This window comes from Benincasa hispida, chromosome 7 (assembly GCF_027475165.1).
Source record: "Benincasa hispida cultivar pf3 chromosome 7, pf3_genome.v1.1, whole genome shotgun sequence".
In the NCBI taxonomy this organism is placed as follows: Eukaryota; Viridiplantae; Streptophyta; class Magnoliopsida; order Cucurbitales; family Cucurbitaceae; genus Benincasa; species Benincasa hispida.
Genome location: NC_143484.1, coordinates 50338618 through 50358598, shown reverse-complemented (window position 1 = coordinate 50358598; position 19981 = coordinate 50338618). Strand labels below are relative to the sequence as shown.

General features: G+C 37.5%; 1 protein-coding gene across 1 annotated transcript; it reads right to left on the bottom strand.

Moving 5' to 3' along the window:
- Nucleotides 1–16681: 16681 nt before the first annotated feature.
- On the bottom strand, nucleotides 16682–19240 carry LOC150035225 (uncharacterized). Its single transcript, XM_090315275.1, has 6 exons — nucleotides 18987–19240; nucleotides 18661–18723; nucleotides 18352–18606; nucleotides 17967–18261; nucleotides 17582–17863; nucleotides 16682–17002 (listed from the first exon to the last, which is right to left on the bottom strand). The coding sequence occupies exons 1-6, from the start codon at nucleotides 19238–19240 to the stop codon at nucleotides 16682–16684; spliced, it is 1470 nt and encodes a 489-aa protein (XP_090171401.1).
- Between the last annotated feature and the right edge of the window lie 741 nt (nucleotides 19241–19981).

Below are 19981 nucleotides of genomic sequence, written 5' to 3'. Positions count from 1 at the left end.
GTTTCAGTATTCTTGTTAGATGACATGTCAGAGGAGATGTCAGGAACATCTGGATTGACAAGCGGAAGCACATCGACATCTTCTTCTTCCTCAGTTGTAGAAATGGATATATCGGCAACAAAATCAATCACAACATTGATGGAATTCATGATAAAACATTTTCGTTTATTGTAGACGTTGTATTCTCAACGATTTGAGGAATATCCAAGAAATATGTCTTCATTAGACTTTGAATCTCATTTCTGCCTGGTTTCTCTATCAGCAGAATACACATACTGCCGAAGATATGGCAGTATTTAACATTTGGCTTTCTTCCCCACCAAGTTTCATAATTGTGCAGGCCATTCCTGGGAAAAGAGCAATCTGGTTGAGACCATGACCTGCAGTGTTGAATTACACATTAAGACTCATAAACAAAGAGCCAATTACAACAATTACTAATGAATTGAAGAGAAATCTAATGTCAAAACTGAAATTATCCATATCACCATCCATTTTCATACAACTTATGAAAAACACCCACCAAGCTAAAATAAACACGAATTGAGTGCTTAAATCATGCTCTAATACCATTGATGGTGTTCGACATTCAACAAGCAGAAGCAATTAGGATCTGAAGCACTCTAATTTCATCAATTTTAGCAAACAGGTAAGCATGTAATATTAAGAAATAGGGTTTCGGAAATTTTACCTTTGAAGAACTCTTCAAATCTTCAAATCAGCTCGAATTTCCTCTCCAACAAGTTGTAGACCACAACTTAATCTTCCCTACTATTCTCTAAGACCTTAGATTGGATTGTGGGATCCTTAATAAACTATAATTGAAAGAAATTTTGGAGAGAAAAGTTGGTTTTTGGTGTTCAAGTGTTGAAAAACCTTTTTTCAACTCAATTTCAGAAAAATAGCCATGCATGTCCTTTTTGTCAACTGAATTGAATTTGATGTTTTATCAAATTCAGCATGCCATACAATTGAACCATAGTTTGACACCAAAACCAATTGAACCACTATGAATATTAAATTTATTTAAAATCATCTTTCATTGAATTTTCATTAAAATTCAATTAAATCTATTTTTTAATATTTAATTTAATTTTCCAAAAACCAAATTAAAACAAAATTGATTATATATTTGAATTTTCATAAATTCAAATTTTCAATTTTAAATAAAAATTTATTTGAATAATTAATCAAATAATTTAATTCATTGAATTAATTTAATATCAAATATTAAATTAATTAAATATCAATTCCTCAATCATGAATCCCTATTCATATAATAATATTTAAATAAAATTTAAATATTATCCAAATCTCTAATTTCGTTTAATTCGATAACTAAACGTATAATTATATCGTATATAATTATTGATTCCCTTAATTCAAATTTGAACGTTTCGATTTTATTATCACGCTATTCTAAGGTTTAATCCTGGATAAACTAGAGTTTATAGTTAGCTCAAGATAACTAGGTCATCGCTTTGAAATACTCAGTCTTAAACAGTAAACAACATTATAAAGTAAGAGTGATTTATTTCTCGGTCCGGTCTTATAAAAACTCTTTGCGTAGGAAGCCTCAACTCGCATGTCTCCACATGGATCACATTGTTTGTACTAAATACAAAGTGTGCCGCATCCGATAGTGTTTCCAGAATATGATACCCAGCCTTATCCGTATACTATAGACCGTTTTGGCTATCTACTTGAACTTGATCCACTCTTATGTCTCTACATAAAGTCCAAGTATTCATGTAATAGTCATGGATCTTAGTTTATTGGATTTAGTTTTTACAAGTGCAATTTTAGTTTTATTGAATAAACCTCAATAACTTCTTTAATACAAATAGAATATGTTTAATTTTATAAACTATGAGTTTTAGGACATGCAACTCAACAGTTGCCCTATTACGCTGAAGACCCAAGAGTAAAAAAAAAAATAGGGAAGCGTAGCTATGCTACTGAGAGCGCTGCAGCTGCAATGCTCCAAAAAGAAAGTCGTCCATCTCATTAGGCAGTGTGGCGAAGCTACTTTGCAGCATAATTATGTTGCGACAAGTTCTATAAAAGGGGCAGTGCCATCTGAATTGAGGGAGGCCGATTTTGTGGGGAGTCCGACTTGGGATCACTGCACGTTTTCCACAGAGGCCAAGAGGCTGCCGTTTGGAGTGATTTTCAAAGCTTAATCAAAGAGTTGAGTGAATTTGGATCAAGAAGGAGATGTTGATGCTTTTATGGAAACAAATTGACCAATGGCTAATTCCTTCCTCTTTAATTTTTTTAATATATATTTCTGTACAACATTGTTAAGGGTTTATATTCTGAACATGAGTGGTTAAGTTATTTCGTTGTTCTAGGGTTAGATCAATTTCAATATTGTTTCTGAATGGTTCTTAGTTATTTTGATTAATAAATTGCATTGGCTTTTTATCATGTTTTGCGCTTAACCAACCGAATGCTTGATCACCATTTGATTAATTTAGAGTTTATTAATTTGTTTGAGAAAGAGATTTTTAGACCGGATCTAGTGTGATAAACTTGGAATATGCATGGGAATGATAAGAAGATGTTAGAGGTGAAGAATGAAGAGACTTAATGCTATGTTTATTAGATTCAATTGTATGGAAATAAAATTAACTTTTAGACATAAGAAAGGTGTGGAGCTTGGAATAGAAAACCCAAATTATAGATCTTCTTAGGCCTAAATAAATGCATTGGTGTATTGAAAGAAAATTAGATTCTATAACAATGTTGAATGAGATCAAAACCTTATGACATCCTAGTCAAGTGATTCCCTATTCGAACCTTTATTTGCTTCATTAATTTTTATGTTTTCAACCCCATCTCATTTTGGCTCCCTAAATAAAGTAAAAAAGATCGCTTGATATCTAGTTAATTTAAATATCTAATTCCACAGGACGGCACCCAAGTTCATTGAGATTTTATTACTTCGACGCATACACTTGCACGTGTCAATGCACAATCTCCCGGATGAAATGGTATTTGTGCTCAATATGCTTCCTTTTTTTTTGGTTCCTAGGCTCCCTGGAATTAGCCATAACACAACTATTATTATAATAAAGAGTGATGGACTTTGACATGTCAGGAACAACCTCTAAATCTGTCAAAAATTTTAATAAGCCATACAACCTATTTGGTAGTTTCACAAACCGTTACATACTCTGCCTCTATAGTAGAGTCAACAATGCAGCCTTACTTTGTGCTCCTCTAGACTACAGCTACTCCATTAAGAGTAAACACTGATCTTTATGTGGATTTCCTAGGAACCCTATCAATTTGAAAATCAGAGTCAATGTATCATGTACCCTTAGCTCCATACACAAACATATAGTCCCTCGTTAGATACTTGAAGATGGATTTAGTTGTTGTCTGGTGATCTAGTCCTGGATTGGACTGATATCTACTGACAGTCCCCAATGCATAACAAATATTGGGTCTAGTATATAACATTGCCTACATAAGGTTGCCGACAGCTGATGCATAAGGGATCTGTCTCATTTTCTCAACTTCATGAGATGTCTTAGGAAATTATTCCTTAGACTACACAATTTCATGTCTGAAAGGTAATAAACTCCTTTTGGAATTGTGCAGCGAATATTTGAAAAGCATCTTGTCAATATAAGATGCCTGAGATAATGCCAATGTTTTGTTATTACGATCTCTGATGATTTGGATCCCCAGTACAAACTATGCCTCTCCCAAATCTTTCATTCGGAACTGAGCGATCAACCATTGTTAGATATGTCAATAGACCATCGCAATTTAAAATCTTATATTCCAAGATCGAGATGCTTGTTTCAATCCATAAATTGACCAATCAAACTATTTGCTCTTGACCTTGTTTAATGACCTCCTTCTGGTTGCTACATATAGATTGTCTCCTCAAAATTACCATGTAGAAAGGCAGTCTTGACGTCCATTTCCATATCTCATAGTTATAATATGTGGCAATGGATAAGAGATCCATATAGACTTATGCATGGCATCAGATGAGAAAGTTTCCCCATAGTTTATTCCCTAAACCTGTATAACCCTTTGCCACCAGTTTAGCCTTAAAAGTCTATACTTTATCTACACCTCTTTTTCTCTTGTAGATCCACTTGCAGCCTATAGGTTTGACCCTGTTAGGTTGATCTACAATATCCTATACTAAATTAAAATATATAGACTCAATTTCGAGATCCATAGCCTTAACCCATTCACCTTTGTCCACATCATCCATTGCCTATTTATAGGACAATGAATCCTCAATTTCGTCATCTAATATGCCAGTTAGGGTTTCTGTTAAACCCATATAATGGGCAGGTGGGTTTGAAACCCTCCCACTATGTCGAGACTCCCTCAACTATTGAGGTAGTTGTACTTGACTAGATGAATCAATTGTTGATGTTATAGCCTTTTCAACAACTCTCGTTGAAGTTTCAGTAGTTTCATTTGAATGTTCATTCAACACAATTTTACTGCAGGGCTTATGCTCTCTGATGTGGTCCTCTTCAATAAATGTAGCATTTCTCAACAAAAATCTTTATTTTCTTTAAGATCATAGAAGTAACCACCCCGCATTTCCTTCGGATAGCCTATAAATAGGCACAATTTTGAGAGGTTTCAATTTCTTAGAATTTGCCTCAAGAACATATACTGGGCAAGCCCAGACTCTGAAGTGTTGTAAACTCCTTTACAACCTCTTCATAATTCCAAATGTGTTTTAGAAACACTTTTGGATGGAATATTGTTCAAAATATAAGCTACAGTCATTACAGCATAACCCCAAAACGAATCAGGTAATTGAGCATAATTCATCATAGACCGAACCAGTCCAACAAGGTTCTATTTCCCTTTTTTAATACACCATTTTGTTGATGTGTATTAAGTGTCGAGAGTTGGGATGCAATTATATGTTCTATCAAATAGTCCTAGAATCTTAAATTCGTCTTCTTTCTACCTTGATCTGATCAAAGTATTTTAATAGTTTTACCTAATGAATTCTCAACTGTAGCCTTATACTCTTTGAACTTTTCAAGAACTTCAAACTTATGTTACATTAGGTAAACATGCCCATATCTCGAATAATCATTTATAAAAGAAATGAAATATTCAAACCATCCTCTTGCCTTAACATTCATAGGATCATAAAAGTTTGAATGTACAAGTTCTAAGAGTTCTTTGGTTCTATGACCTTTTCCAGTAAATGGGTTTTTTTTTTTTTTCTTTTTTTGCCACTTTTCCTTCAAGGCATGCTCACATACTGGTAAAGAGTTTTTTTCTAACTCACTTTGAAGTCCACTCTTAACCAACCTCTATATCCTATTGAAATTTATACGACCTAATCTTAAATGCCAAAGATGGGCATTTTCCTTAGGAGAAATCTTTCGTGTTTTATGTTAAGTTGCTGCAGTTCTGAACATTTCAGTATTTAACAACGGTTTAGATACTAACAGTCTTTATAAACTACTCTTTAAGTTTGCAGAACAAATATTTGCACCATTCTTATAAATAAACGTTTTATTTACATTAAAAAAATAGTATAATGTTGTTCTAACAAAGTTTGTATAGAAATTAGGTTCCATTTCAAATTTGGAACCACATAAACATTGTTTAATAGAAGCAAGGATTTATGAAAAAGTAGTTTCACGCCTCCCACTACAACTACTGAGACGACATGCCTTTTTCCAACTCGCATTGTCATCTCGTCAGTCCTGAGCTGTGTCAGGAACTAATTTCCTGAAAAGAAAAACAAATATGGTTAGTAGCCCCTGAATCAATTATCCAGGTCAAATCATCATTTTCCACTAAACAGGTTTTAAAACTAGTAAACCATATTTACCTTTTTGACCTTCTTTTTCTCCACTAAATACTTGGGACAGTTCCATTTCCAGTTTCCCTCCTGGTTGCAATGGAAGCAAGTTTCTTTGGCGATCTTGGCTTTCTTACCCTTCTGGGCCGCAACAAGGTTAGCTTTATTCTCCTGACCTCCCTTCTTCTTCTTCCATTTTTTAGTGCCAGATGAAGAAGGCACAAACTTAGTTCCAGAGGTTGAACCTCTGAAGAACTTCTTTGAGGAAGTGGCAACATTTTCTCTCCTTTCTGTTCCTTGACTTGCATCAAGGAATAGTAAGTCTATAGGTTATTAAGAAGGGTAGTCAGGTTGTAGTCTAGTTTGTTTATAACAGCATTACTACGAAATTGAAGAAAACTCTCTAATAGAGTCTCTAGAATAAAGCTAACTTGATTAGCCTCATCGATGACGACCCTCATTTCAGCCACATTAAAATGGACCATCATGTTGAAAACGTGTTCTCTGAAAAATGTCTCATCTTTCATACAAGCATTAAAAATGAATTTTGAAGTGTCGTATTAGAGCTGTGAGGACGGTTGTCCAAACATCTCTCGTAGTGAATCCATAATCTCGCGTGAAGTGACCATGAATTCATACTTCTTTGCCAAAACTTCAGTCAAGCTGGCAAGAATGTACGCTCGGATCTTCTCAATTGCCTTTACCTATTTCTCATATGCATCCTGAATATTTTGAGCTGCATTTTGAGTTAGGGCCTGAGGACACTCCTCAAGCAAGAAAAATCTTAAGTCATTAATGATTAGCACAATATTGATTATGTTTTTCCAAATAGTGTAATTATCACCCATTAGCTTATCAACACTTAGAAGGTTGATTGTAGTGCTAGTCATATTGAAGTTTCCGTACAAATTATATATATTAGTTATAAGCATTACCCACTAAAACCAATCAAAATTTGTAAAATTCTTATGTATCCTGTGTGACATCTAATTTTACAATGATGCATCAATGAGTTAGAATAAAAGTCACCAAAGGATGGTCAGTTATCATTTCATTGAATTGAGACACTCTCAACCAATCATTACACCATAATAACTCTTATTCCTATAATGATTAGTCATCATTGTTCGGTCAATAAATTATTAACTTGCTTAAAATTTCTTGTAGTGTAACACTTCATTTTAGACCCTAAAGTTTCGCCTCAATGAGCCAATCGAAGGAAAAAATCGATTGGGACAAAAACTAAAGAAATCCTATCCAATTCTGGAGTTTGTGATCAATTTCATGCAAACACTTTCTGAAGGGGGACACAAGCAAAGGTGTCATGAAGCCGAGCATGAAGCTTTATAACAAACTAATGAAAGAGACCGCGAGATGTGTTGACACACGTCTCTCCCCCACTCACTATAAACACTCTCTCTATTCACCTTGGGATTGACCTATGCAAACACCTTTTCGAAGGGGGACACGAGCAAATGGTGCTACGAGGCCGAGTATAGATCTCACGATATGAACTTTTAGAGAGAATGTGAGAAAAAATTGACATATCATATACATCAATTTCCTCTCACTAAGTGTTATAAACCTAGGGTTCTTTACTTAATTAAATTTGGCTAATAATTTATCTAAGTCCGTTGTTAAATTGGCCCATTATAGCTTTTATATTTGATAGTTTAACAATATATGATTTTGTTCATTAGACACTTTAATAAACTAAATCATATATTGCATGTTTATGAAATATTTGTCTAATTCACCTTCCAGGTTGGTTCACATGTAGGGGTATTTCATTTCCGATAACTTAAATACCCTAATCTTAGACAGAACCTTCCTTAGACAAAGGTCCCTTATAGACAATTATTTTTATAAATTTAATCTTTTATTATTTTCATGTTAACCATATTAAAAAGGAAATAAAAAATTAATATATTTCTAATCATATTAGAAATATTTTAATATAGGTCTAGGCGAAATTAATTTTAAACCATTTAAAATTAATTGAAATGAAACCTACGTTTGCATGCAACTCTTGATTATAGATTTAATTCTAATCATCATACTTATAACAGTTATAAATTAATAAAATAATTAAAACCTATGATCATGCATCTTATGACATTAATTAAATATAACAATTATATTTATTAAGTAATGTCATGGTCAATGTAATTTCATTTTCATTATACAATATAACACTTATATTATAAACTAATGAAAATAAAAAAAAAAAACAAAAAAAAAACATATCCATCATTCAACCATATAATATAATTTTTATACAATAGTATGATGAATTAGTGCTTGATGTGGGAGGACTTTTCTTATGAGTGAGTTAAGTTATCCATTTTTTTCTAAGTTCTAACTATTAGTTACTCTATATTATAGGTAGAGGGAAATGTATAGAAGAAGCAGTGAACATGTCAATGATACAAGCAATCATATAATATAACATTCATATTGTACATAACTTGGAATATAGGCTTCAGTGGTCAAGCTGTACAACTGTTGGTCAGGCGCTTGGGGTTCAAAACTTCGCAAATAAATTCTCTTTTAGAATTACAAATTTTTATTGCTTTAAAATTTAAATGTACATCTTAACTGCAGTTGAGGGTTAAAAAAACGTAATTCCTGAGTGTATAAATTTTTAATGCAGTTGAGGGTTAGGAAAATGTAATTCCATTTTTTATTTTTTCTCACATATATGAACATGTTTATGTACAAATATTTTCTAAATTTTTAGATTCATTTTGTAACTATCTAGTTACCGGTTTTTAGTTTTTGAAAATTAAGGAATATAAACATCATTTTCACATATAAGTTTTTTACTCCGTTATTTACTTTACCATTATTCTAAAATTACTTTAAGTTAGTACAAGTTTAATCCTTAATTTTTAAAATTATGACTAACAAATATCTAAACTTTTAATTTTAGCTCTAATAAATCCCTTAAAAATGTCTAATAGATAGATGAACTTTTAGTTTAGTATCTATAAATCTCATAAAATATTAAAAACTCTTAAAAATTAACCTTTGTATTAGATTTTTTTTCGAATTGAACCTCAAATTTTCAATATTGTAGCCAATAGTTACATTATTTTTTTAAAAAAAGAAATCTGCTACTACATATTAGACACACAAATTGAGATGTCAATGATCTAATATAATTTTTTTAAAGTTCAAGAATTATATATCACGTAAATTTAGAAGTTACTGGACTAAAATTTTAACCTTATATGAAGGTGTGCCTCCTAACATGAAGTTATGGATCTACCACTATTCGTACACCAGTTACCTATGCTTGCTTTGACGATATTATATAATTTAAATATTTTATCGATGCAACTAAAAATATATTTATATGAACTTATGCCTCCTCATATAAAATCCTGGATTCGCTACTAAACATTACGCAACATATAAAATTAATCATACATCACATGTAAATAAAATTAATAGCAAAATTGGACCAAATTTTGGCACTCCTAAAAATTAATATAACATTTATATTAATTTTGATTAATTAAAAAACAAATAAAATACATTATAAAACGAAAAACATATAAAAACTACACTGCACCACATCTCACTTGAACCCACAACCTTGCAATTTCTGGATGCGTGCGTGTACACTTTGGAGCGCAACAACACTGTTGAAAAGCACCGCTGCACTCTAGCCTTTGTTCCTGAGCGCAATGGCGCTCGGCAAAAATTCACGCAGCGTCGCAATGCTTTATGTGATTTTCCCCGTGCAGCGTCGTGGTGCTCTGAACCAGATTACTACTGTCTTCTTCGTTTTCACCAGTTTTTGCTCCGAATCCAAGGCTCCTTCATGGAAAACTCTTCACCACGAATAACACGAACTTGCAGACTCGATAGCATGAAATTAAATGTCCAAAATAACAAGCCCTTACAACTTTAAACAAATTTAAAATAGTAAATACTGAGTGTCAAAGTTTGAAAACATCCAACTTGCAAACCAACATTCGCAATGCAATCGGAACCCACTATTTCTCTGATTTTTGTTCCCAAAAAAGTTTCAGAGACACAACCCAGCTCTGATACCAACTGAAGGATTTGAATACTTAGCGGAAGTGAGTGATCGTTGTTCACACGAGGCTTCTGGAGAAACGTACTTTGTGGAGTTGAACTTGAGTTGGTGTTGATGTTGAAGTTGATTTGATTCGATGTGGTTCAATCTCTAATACTTGATCCTCTGATTCTCTCTCAGTTTGGTGAATGTGTTTGACTTTAAGTAGAAGTCTTGAAAGCTTGGAGTAGAAGTCTGGGAAGAGTCTTTGTGAACTTGGAGTAGAAGTAGCTTGGAGTAGAAGTCTGGGAAGAGTCTTGGAGTAGAAGTCTGGGAAGAGTCTTTGTGTCTTCAAGAAGTGCAGCTTCAGAAGTCTTGGGAGTCTTCTCTCTAGGCTCTCTGAAGGTAGAAAATGTTGCCCCTGCAAATGAAGAGAACTTCTCTATTTATAGAGTTCTCAGGCGGGCTTCGTGGGCTTGGGCTTGGTTGGTCCATGGGCCTAGCCCTTGAGCCCAATTAGTTGGTTTTGGGTCTAATTTTAAATTTGGGTCAAATTCACCCAAATAATATCCAATAATAATATCAAATTGGGCCAATTTAATCTCATCTGATCAAAATTTATCTTCAATTCAATTCGGGACATACGTCAACTTCTAATTGGACCCAAATTTAATGATTTAGGAATTCGTCATTAATTTAGTAAATGATGTGGCAACTTGTGATTAGTCCAAAATTCCTCGTCCAACAAATGCCCCCTTTTCGAGATTTATGCACGTCTATACGGTGGATAGATCTCGAAAAAATAATTCAGAATCAAAGTGGGATTTCAACACCTTTATTTTGATGCATCATTTTGACCAAAATAAAAGAATTTAGCTCAAATTTTTTATTTGAAATTTTGTTTGTTTGACACACTTTTGCCAAGAGATGAATTTAAGTCCTTGACTTTCTCGTTCCCGAGTAAACTTTAATTTGAACTAAAGTAGAATTTATGCTCCACTTTAATTGCAAATTTAAATTCTTAAGTAGTATCTTAGATTCTAACAATTCCTTTTCTTAGATTTGGAGTGTACTCAATTCTTCATTTGAATTTAAAGTAGAATTTTGACTTTTCTTTCTTTAATTCGACTTTGAAAGGGTGGATGTTTGGAGTGTTTCTATATTTTGATTTGAAACAACACTCGATTATGCCACAGTCTGTGTTAATATGTCTATATTTTGACATATTCGGGTGTAATTTTATGGTACTCGCGATTTGGAACGGTAACTTTTTGTTTCCAATTTTCATTTGTTGTTGCTAGAATTTGACTTGAGAAGAATATCTAAAATTTTAGTTTGGGTTTGAACTAAACTCTCCCACCATATAAAGATTGAAATATACCTAAAATTTAATAAAATGAAGGCTCCTCCTCAAAATTGGCCTTTATTTAATTTGAATTTTACCCCAAATTTTGGTGATTTGGAGTGGAATTGAATTTTTACCCAAAAATATTTTACTTAAATTTGGAATAAAATTTGGGGTGTAATTGAATCTCAATCTAAAGTTTGAATTTGGATCCTGATCTGAAAAAGTTAGCCATCAATCAAATGAACATTGCCACTATCTTCAAACCCAGTTATTTTCTCTCCCTTCAACTGCTATCTTTCATACTAATTTTTATGTTTTGCACTTTAATAGATAATTGCAACTTGTGGTCCTCAATGTCTTTCAACAATAAAAATAAAAATAATAATAATAATAAGAAAATAATAAAGAAAATGTCCCGCAAATACACTGGAACCCACTGCCTCCGAGCAGAGTATATTGATTCCCTGAGATCATATCTATCAACAAGTGACAGCCAGCAGGACTCAAATACCATTCCTTCATAAGGTTCAAGATCCAAAAGAAACTTGTGCAGCTAAAATCCGGACGATTTTTTTTTTTTTTTTTTTGAATCTTAACCAATTTCGGCTCAAATCGAGATTCCAAAACACAACAATCAGCATTCAGTTCAGATAACCCATGATCTTCTCAAATTTCAACTGGTTAGTAGAAAATCCCGTCCGAACTTAATTATATATATACTGACAGGACACATGATTTTTCTTCATCCTTAAATGTGATTATTTTTTTGTTCTTACGTCCTTTGCAGTTTTCATGTCGTTGCAAATCAAACTTGGATTGCTATGGGGAGACGACCGCCTGTTCAGAACTGCCGTAGGAGTCCACCATCACGAGTCGTCGTCGAATCGGTCTGTCGCCTGTTTGGGAGCGTCGACTTTTGGGCGCCCTTTTTTTTTTTTTAGCTTTCCCTTCCGCACATGGCATCCTCGGTGGTCGCCTTCCATCTAATAGGATGAATGCGGAGGGGGAACGATCAGAATGTTGAGAACGAGAGTGAGAGATGGAGAAAAGAGGGAAGTAAGAAGAAAAGAGGGGAGGCGACGACGGTGTAAGTGAGAAGAAGAGAGGAAGATGGGAAATTAGGTTTCCCTTCTTTTTATTTATTTATATATATATATATATATATATTTCTTTTTTTTAATTTTTTTTCTTTTGTTTTTCTTTCCTTACATTTTTTTTCTTTTATTTTTTTACTAAAAAACTATCTTATTTTTCCTTTTTTTAAAATCTTTTTTTCTAAATTTTTTTTTCTTCACCATCTCCTTGTCTTTTTTTTCTTTTTTTCTCTTTTTTTTCCCACAATTTCCTTTTCTTTTTTGTTTTTTCCTTTTTTTTTTTTTTTTTTTTTGCCTTCATTTTTTTTTCACATGTTTCTTTTTATTTCCCATTTTTTTAAGAAGATTTTGTTTTCAATTTTGTTTTCTTTTTTTTTTCTCTTTTTTTAATTTTATTATTATTTTTTTAATATGCTTCTTTTCTATCAACTTGTCCCCCCTTACTTTTTGTAAGAGTTGCAGCGTAACTTAAAAGAGCACAACCATTTTTTTTAAATCTTGTCGGCCGTAAGTAATCAGGGTGGGTTTTTTTCTCTCACGTCCGTGTGACCGACTCCTTGGTGTACATGTTCTTCCTCGTATTCGTGCATCCTGATCGTCATGGGAGGGGCCCTGTAAAGGCTTATAACTCTCACATTCGATCACCCTAGGGAAGATCCTCGAAAGTTTTGCCTCGTAGCACCGTTCGTGTATCCTGATCGTCATGGGAGGGGCCCCGCAAAGGCTTCCAACTCTCCTATTCGATCACCCTAGGGTGAATCCTCGAAAGGTTTGCCTCATAGCACCGTTCGTGCATCCTGATCGTCATGGGAGGGACCCCGCAAAGGCTTACAACTCTTCCATTCGATCTCAGAAGGATCGACTACGGATCCCTCAGTCCCTTCTGTTAGCAAGTTGTCACGGAGGATAGGGGTTTTATTTTTCTCTTTTTTTATTTATATTTTTCTTTGAATAGTTGAAACTTACCCCCCTGTGATATTTTTTTTTTTTTGCAGAATAATGGTTCATTTCACCGAGCACGTTTCATCTGATGAGAGGCATCTCGTGATTCTTAAAGACTGGAGTCAGCCCATGAAGGAAGGACTTAGCCTTTCTGTAGCAAAATCATTAGCCGGTCCTTTCGCTGATCGTCGTCCAAGTCTAGACGACAACGTGATCCTTTCTAAATTGTCGATGGAAGCACCCTTGACCCGAGGAGATCGTGCATGGATCCAACGATCTTCTATTCATGAGGAGACCCCAAATCCTGATCGAGTGCTTTGGACGACGCATAATTGAGGGTCAGGTCCGCTAGACTGTCGTGACGAAAGTCCCTGGAGAATTTGGCTTCGTTGACTGTTACTAGGAGTGGCTTGAGGTTGTGGTAGGTCGAAACGAGCAATTCCTTCGTGACGTCAGTTTGCCTGGCGCAGTGACGGCCTGCTTGTTCACATATGATCACAATGGTGACATAGTTTGAGCTTTCTGTGAAGCCTGGTGCCCTTCAACCAACACTCTCCATACCACGGTAGGCGAAGCATTGATTTCCTTATGGGACCTCCGGTTGCTCAGGGGCTTTCCGGTCAGAGGAACCTTTTACAAGGAGGTGGTTCCTTCCCTCAAAGAGCTAACCAGTCACCGCGACAAAGATAGGTACTTGTCGAAGACGTGTGAACACCTTTTTCAGGCATATTTTTCGATAGTGTGCTCGTAGAGAGAAAATTGCACGACTCCCTCAAAGCATGACTCCTCAATGTCTATCAACTATTTTTCGTTCCTAGGGGCTCACAAATATGACAAGCCTGTTACACGGAAGCAAAAGAAAGCCTCTCGGTCTCGGTCCATGCAAAATCCTGACGGTTCACAGATTGCATTTTGAGATTGGTCAAACAAAGAGAACATGTTATTCGCAGAGCTAGAGGTTGAAGACGAGTTGAAGGACAAAACTTATATGGCTACCTTTCTATCCTGCTAGTTATGCCTTTTTGTATTTCTCTAGAAAGAAGGTTACCTTCGCCCCGGAGTCTTCAGAATGGCTAGTTTGATGGCTCATGGGACTGTTTATAGTCTCGCCATTCCAGTCTTGGCCAACATCTATCATGGCCTAGGGCTGATAGTAGAGGCTTTGAACCCGATCGGGCGCATGGACTTTCACTTTCCCATGCATTATATCCATAGTTAGCTGGCCCATTACTTCAACACGTATTACCCCGTTCCTGCAGCTGTTTGAGGTCCTAAGATGGCCCACTTTTCTGGCGAAGGTGGCTCGATTTACTTCAACGAGTACGAGGCACGGGAATTGATCCATAGCGGCGCTAGTATTCAGTGGCACGCAAGCATTTTGAATAAGAGCAAGCATGAACGCCTAACTGACGATAGAGACGTGTCTTTTCTGAAGTCCAGTTATTTCTCTAGCATGCGATCAGGCTACATATCCTCCAAGTGTGGGGAAGTCCAAACTAAAGAGTCGTATATTCCCTTTCGCTTCGGCCGATAGTTCGGCTTCCATCAGGACATTCTGAATGATATAGGGGGAATACCTCCCGCCCCTACGCCAAAGAACATTTTACATTACTGAAGAGTATGCACGAGACGCAAGCCCTCGTCTCAGGTATTCTTGCCAGCCTATACATTGGATCCGCACACTCATATTACCCCACGGTTCAAGGATTTGTTGTTAAAAAAGCACGAGAATTACTTTGAAGGGAATCGTCATTTGTTAGTGACTAGTGCTATTCCTCCCCCAACGCCGCCAAGATTACCCAAAGGTAGAGGGATCAACCATGGGGGGAAGCAACTTCGCCTGACTGAGAAGGTGGCAGCGATCGCACAAAAAGACGCTTCCAAACCGGTTGAGGAGGACAGTCATAGTAGTACCGATGATCATTGTTGTAAGCGACCCTCCAAAAAGCACAGGGCCTCGGATGCCGATTTTCTTGAGAGGGTTCAGAATGATCTGGTGGCTTCTAATGCTCTCAACCTACTGGTATGTCGTCCCTTTATATATATATAAGTCCTCTCGTCTCGTCTCTTTTTTTTCTTAACTGTACGGTTTACATTTAGTCTCCCCTTTTGCAGTCACCCTTGAACCTCTCAATTCAAGGACTTGAAGCCTCACGAAGCGAAGAATCTTCGGTGGGCCCTTTTGCCGTTGACTCAGCCATTGAGGGCGTTGGTACCTTCGAAGTGCTGTCGATGGATCCCGTGCCAAGGTCTTGTCTAGTGCGTGCTATCCTCATTGACATCCCTCATGTCAAGGAGCCGGTGGTCATCGGGAACATTGAGGCTTTAGATTTCGTAGCCAAGCAAACTAATTCCCCCTTGGTGTCTACGGAAGGAAGGGTTCTCCAACCTGGAAAAACGTCGACGGTGTTGGAAAGTCCAAGTGATAGTGAGTTCCCAAGGCAAATAGATAGGGCACCATCCCCGGTCGCCCCTGAGGTTTCCGAGTTCTGTGCTACCATCGTAGTTTCTAACGTTCGACGCCATGCAGCCTCGGCCATGTTGGAGACTATGCACAAGAAGATCATGCGTACTCCTTTCGAGAAAGCTCTTAGTCTGGAGAAAGAAACACATGAGATATTCCGAGCCATTTCCGACATTTGTGGTGCAAACCTCCCTCCTCTCAGAAAACTTATCGATGAGTACTTTCGAAACATGGAGAAGTATAATCAGTTTTAGTTATCCTATTCCTCTTAGTTAAGTCAAACAAGATCGAGAGCACCCCAATCCTTTATGACAAGGATGTCAAAGCTTTGGATGTCCTACGCCATGTGTTGGAAGCAATGCAACATGAGCTCGGGAACTACCACTAGGTACCATGACTTGATGTTGCTCGTCTGATTGAATTAGGCGTATTCCTAGGCATAGCTACTGGATTCAACTATTGTAGTGCTGAAATATCTTAAATGGAAGTTTTTTTTTGTCATTTTCTCAGTGATGTTCTCTGGCGCCTTGTAGCTTCCTTTAAATTTCTGCTTCTCTTAGTTGTTTGTTTATCTATATATTTTTTTTACTCATGTACATGCACATATATATTTTTCTTTCATCACGTGATTGAACTTAAATTTCTTGAAGCTGCCTAAGTACCCTTTATAATGACAGGGATCAAGTCGTAATGTTGTTCGTACAAAGGTTTTTTTTTTATGCGTAAAACTTCTTGAGAAACTTGCCATTGATTGGGCCTATTCTTAGCCCATCCTGATCAACTATCTTGTACGCTCCGTTGTATAGACTTCTTTGACGACGTAGGGCCCTTTCCATTTAGGTGTAAACTTATTCCCTGTATGTCTTGTCGTGATAATTGGTCTCCTTACGGTGAGCACTAGATCACTTACTTGAACGGACTGAGGCTTTACATGCTTATCGAAGGCCTTAGACATTCGCGCCTGGTAACATTCCAACGCTTGCTGAGCTTTTAATCATTTTTCATCCAGTGCTTCCAACTCTTGTAGCCGAAGTTTGGTGTTGTCCTCTGTACTCAGCCCTTCTTGCTCTGCCATTCTTAGCAATGGAATTTCTCTTTCCAAATGAAGGACAGCTTCTGTCCCATAATCGAGAGAGTACGAGGTGACTCCTGTAGGGGTACAGTGAATGGTACGATAAGCCCACAACACTTCACCGATCTTCTCCTGCCAATCTCTCTTCGACTTGGAAATAATTTTCTTCAGCAGGTTGCACAATGTCTTCTTAAATGCCTCAACTAACCCATTTGCAGCGGCGTTATATATGAATGACTTGTACTGCTTGAATTTGAATTTTTCACACAACCTATCCATCAAACTATTGGAGAATTTTATTTTGTTATCCGTCACGATCCGATGGAGATTACCGTACCGATAAATTATATGAGTGTGGATAAAATCCACCACGTTTTCTTTCTTAGCTTCCCTTAGCGCGACAGCCTCAGCCCATCTTGAGAAGTAGTCAGTGGTTGCGAGGATATAGGAGTGCCCTACTGTCGACTTAGGTGTTATAGGGCCGACCAGATCGAGCGCTCATGCTTCAAAAGGTCACGAGGCTATGGTCGGATGTAGAGGCTCGAGTGGTTGATGAATGAAATTTGCATGATATTGACAGGCTTCACATTTCTTTGCATAATCCATTGAGTCCTGGATCATTTCCGGCCAATAATAACCCATTCTTTTCAGCTAGAATTGTAGCTTTGGTCCTGCTTGATGCGCGCCGCATACGCCTGAGTGTGCTTCCTCCAAAGCCTTCGCTAAATCTTCCTTACTGAGGCTTCAAAGGAAAAGTCCTTCAAGGGATCGACGATATAGGACCCCTTTGTAGTAAATTAAATGTGCGGCCCTCCTACGAACCTCGATTTTATGGTGGGAGTCATCTGGGAGCCTTCCATGCTCAAGGTAATCTATGATGGGCTGCCGCCAGTCTTCCTCATTGGTTAGGTAGACTGATATCGCATTCGTTTCCCCATATGCAGTCCCAATCGAGGGTATAACCCATCTCCGCCTAAGCGATATATTAAGGGGCACATTATCCAGGTCCGTTAAAGCAGTGGCTAGGTTTGCCAAGGCATCCACTTTCTTGTTCTCCATCCTCGAGACGTGTTCCAATGCCACGCTTTCGAACTTCTTCATCAACTGGCGAGCATAAATGAAGTAGGGTTTCAAGTCATCATGCTTTACCTCATAAGAGTTGATTGATTATCAACTTTGAGTCACCAAAGATTTCTATACAAGCTACTCCAATCTCTAAGGCCATTTGGAAGCCAATTATCAAGGCTTGGTATTCGGCAACGTTGTTTGAACATGACTCGGCAAGTGCGAAGCTATAAAGCAGCATGTGCTTTTCTGGCGAAATGAGGACGATACATACCCCCGCACTACTTTTTCTTGTCACACCGTCAAAGAACATGACCCACAGTCTTGAGGTCTCTGTGAAGAGAATTTCGTCATCGAGAAAGACTTCATTTAACTCCCAATGCGATGGAACCGGGTGATCTGCAAAGAAGTCGGCCAATGCCTGCCCTTTAACTGCCCTTTGTGGTACATAAACAATGTCGTACTATTGAAGCATGATTGCCCATTTAGCTAAACGTCTCGAGATGATCGACCTGCATAGAACGTACTTGATGGGGTTGGCTTTCGCAATTAAATGGACTGTGAAGGCTTGCATGTAGTGCCTCAACTTATCTATGGCGAAGAAGTGCGCGAGGCACGTCTTTTCTATAGGGGAATAATTGATCTCGGCTCCATTCAGGGTTCTACTCAAGTAATAGAGAGTGCGTTCCTTTCCTGTTCTCTTTCTTGTGCCAATAGTGCCCCCAGTGATCTCTTTTGCGCTGCAATGTATAGTATCAATGGCTTGCCCGCTACTGGGGCTCCTAAGACAGAAGGGCTGATCAGGTACCTCTTTATGTTATTGAAAGCATTCTAACAGGCCTTTTCCCATTCGAATTTCTCTCCCTTTCTCATCAGTCTTTGAAAGGGTTGACACCGCCCTGCCAGGTTAGAAATAAACCTCCAGATGTAGGCAAGACATCCCTGCAAACTTCTCAACTCATGTAGATTTCATGGTCTTGGCATCTTCTGGATGGCATCAATCTTTGATTGGTCTATCTCTATCCCTCGATGTCTCACAACGAAGCCAAAAAACTTTCCTAAAGTTACGCCAAACGCGCATTTGAGGGGGTTCATCTTTAACAGGTACTTTCGCAGGCTATCGAACTTGGTCCTTGGATCTTTCAAATGGTTCTATCGTCACTTGGTCTTGACCACAAGGTCATCTACATAACACTCCACGTGTTTGTGCAACATATCGTCAAACACCTTCTGCATGGCACGTTGATAAGTAGCGCTGGCATTCTTCAACCTAAAGGTTACCTTGTAACAATATATCCCTTTTGGGGTTCGAAATATCGTAATTTCCTCGTCTGTGAGAGCCATCCGTATCTGGTTATACCCGAAAGATCCATCCATGAAGGATAGGGCCTCCTGCCCCGTTGTCGCATCAACCATGATCTCTGTGATGGGCAATGGAAAAACGTCTTTAGGACAAGTGCTATTTAGGTCGCGAAAGTCTACGCAAACATGAAGTTGTCTAATCGGGACAATGTTGGCTATCCATGTTGGGTATTTAACTTCACGAATGAACCCGGCCTCAATCAGCTAATTGACCTCAACCTCAATCTAGGGGATAAGTTCTGGTGGATTGCTACTTTTGGATCTAGTCCCAACATCTCTTTGTATGACCAGCCGAAAACATCCCTGTATTTAGTGAGTAAACTCATGTATTCGTCCTCTTCCCCTTCCGAGAGAGACGCACTAATGAAAATCGGACGCGGCACTTCTACGGTGCCTAGATTCACCCCTTTTAGCTCGTCCACCGTGGATTGACCACCATCCTCTAAACCTTGCGGAGCGTCCTCCACTTCCTCTTCGGTCATACCTTCTTCGGATTCTTCAGTGTTGGTGATGTGGTGGCACGAAGTTTCGCCTTCCTCCTGCTCTAAATTTCCATTCTGAGGATTGGTGAAAACGACGTTGCGCCTCTTTCTCTTCATGCGTGAGGGGATGGTACTACAAATTTCTCCATCACTTCTTGCCTCTCCTAATGGCTTCTGGTCCGATAACGCTTCAGCAATTTTAAGGTCGATTTGCCATAAAATGGACGCTCGGGGTATCAGCCCCCTCTTTCCTGTAACTGTTTTGGAGGCGTCAGCGCAAGCTCTTCCCTTCCCCTTTGTCTTACTAGGGACA

What these genes read in the sequence shown, in the direction of transcription:
- LOC150035225 (XM_090315275.1), bottom strand. Translation starts at nt 19,240, where the DNA reads ATGGTTGATGCGACAACGGGGCAGGAGGCCCTATCCTTCATGGATGGA. An exon ending in ATTCGAATGGGAAAAGGCCT is followed by an intron (nt 18,607 to 18,660) that starts GTTAGAATGCTT and finishes CTTCTGTCTTAG; the next exon opens with GAGCCCCAGTAGCGGGCAAG. An exon ending in AAATGGCCTTAGAGATTGGA is followed by an intron (nt 17,864 to 17,966) that starts GTAGCTTGTATA and finishes TATGCTCGCCAG; the next exon opens with TTGATGAAGAAGTTCGAAAG.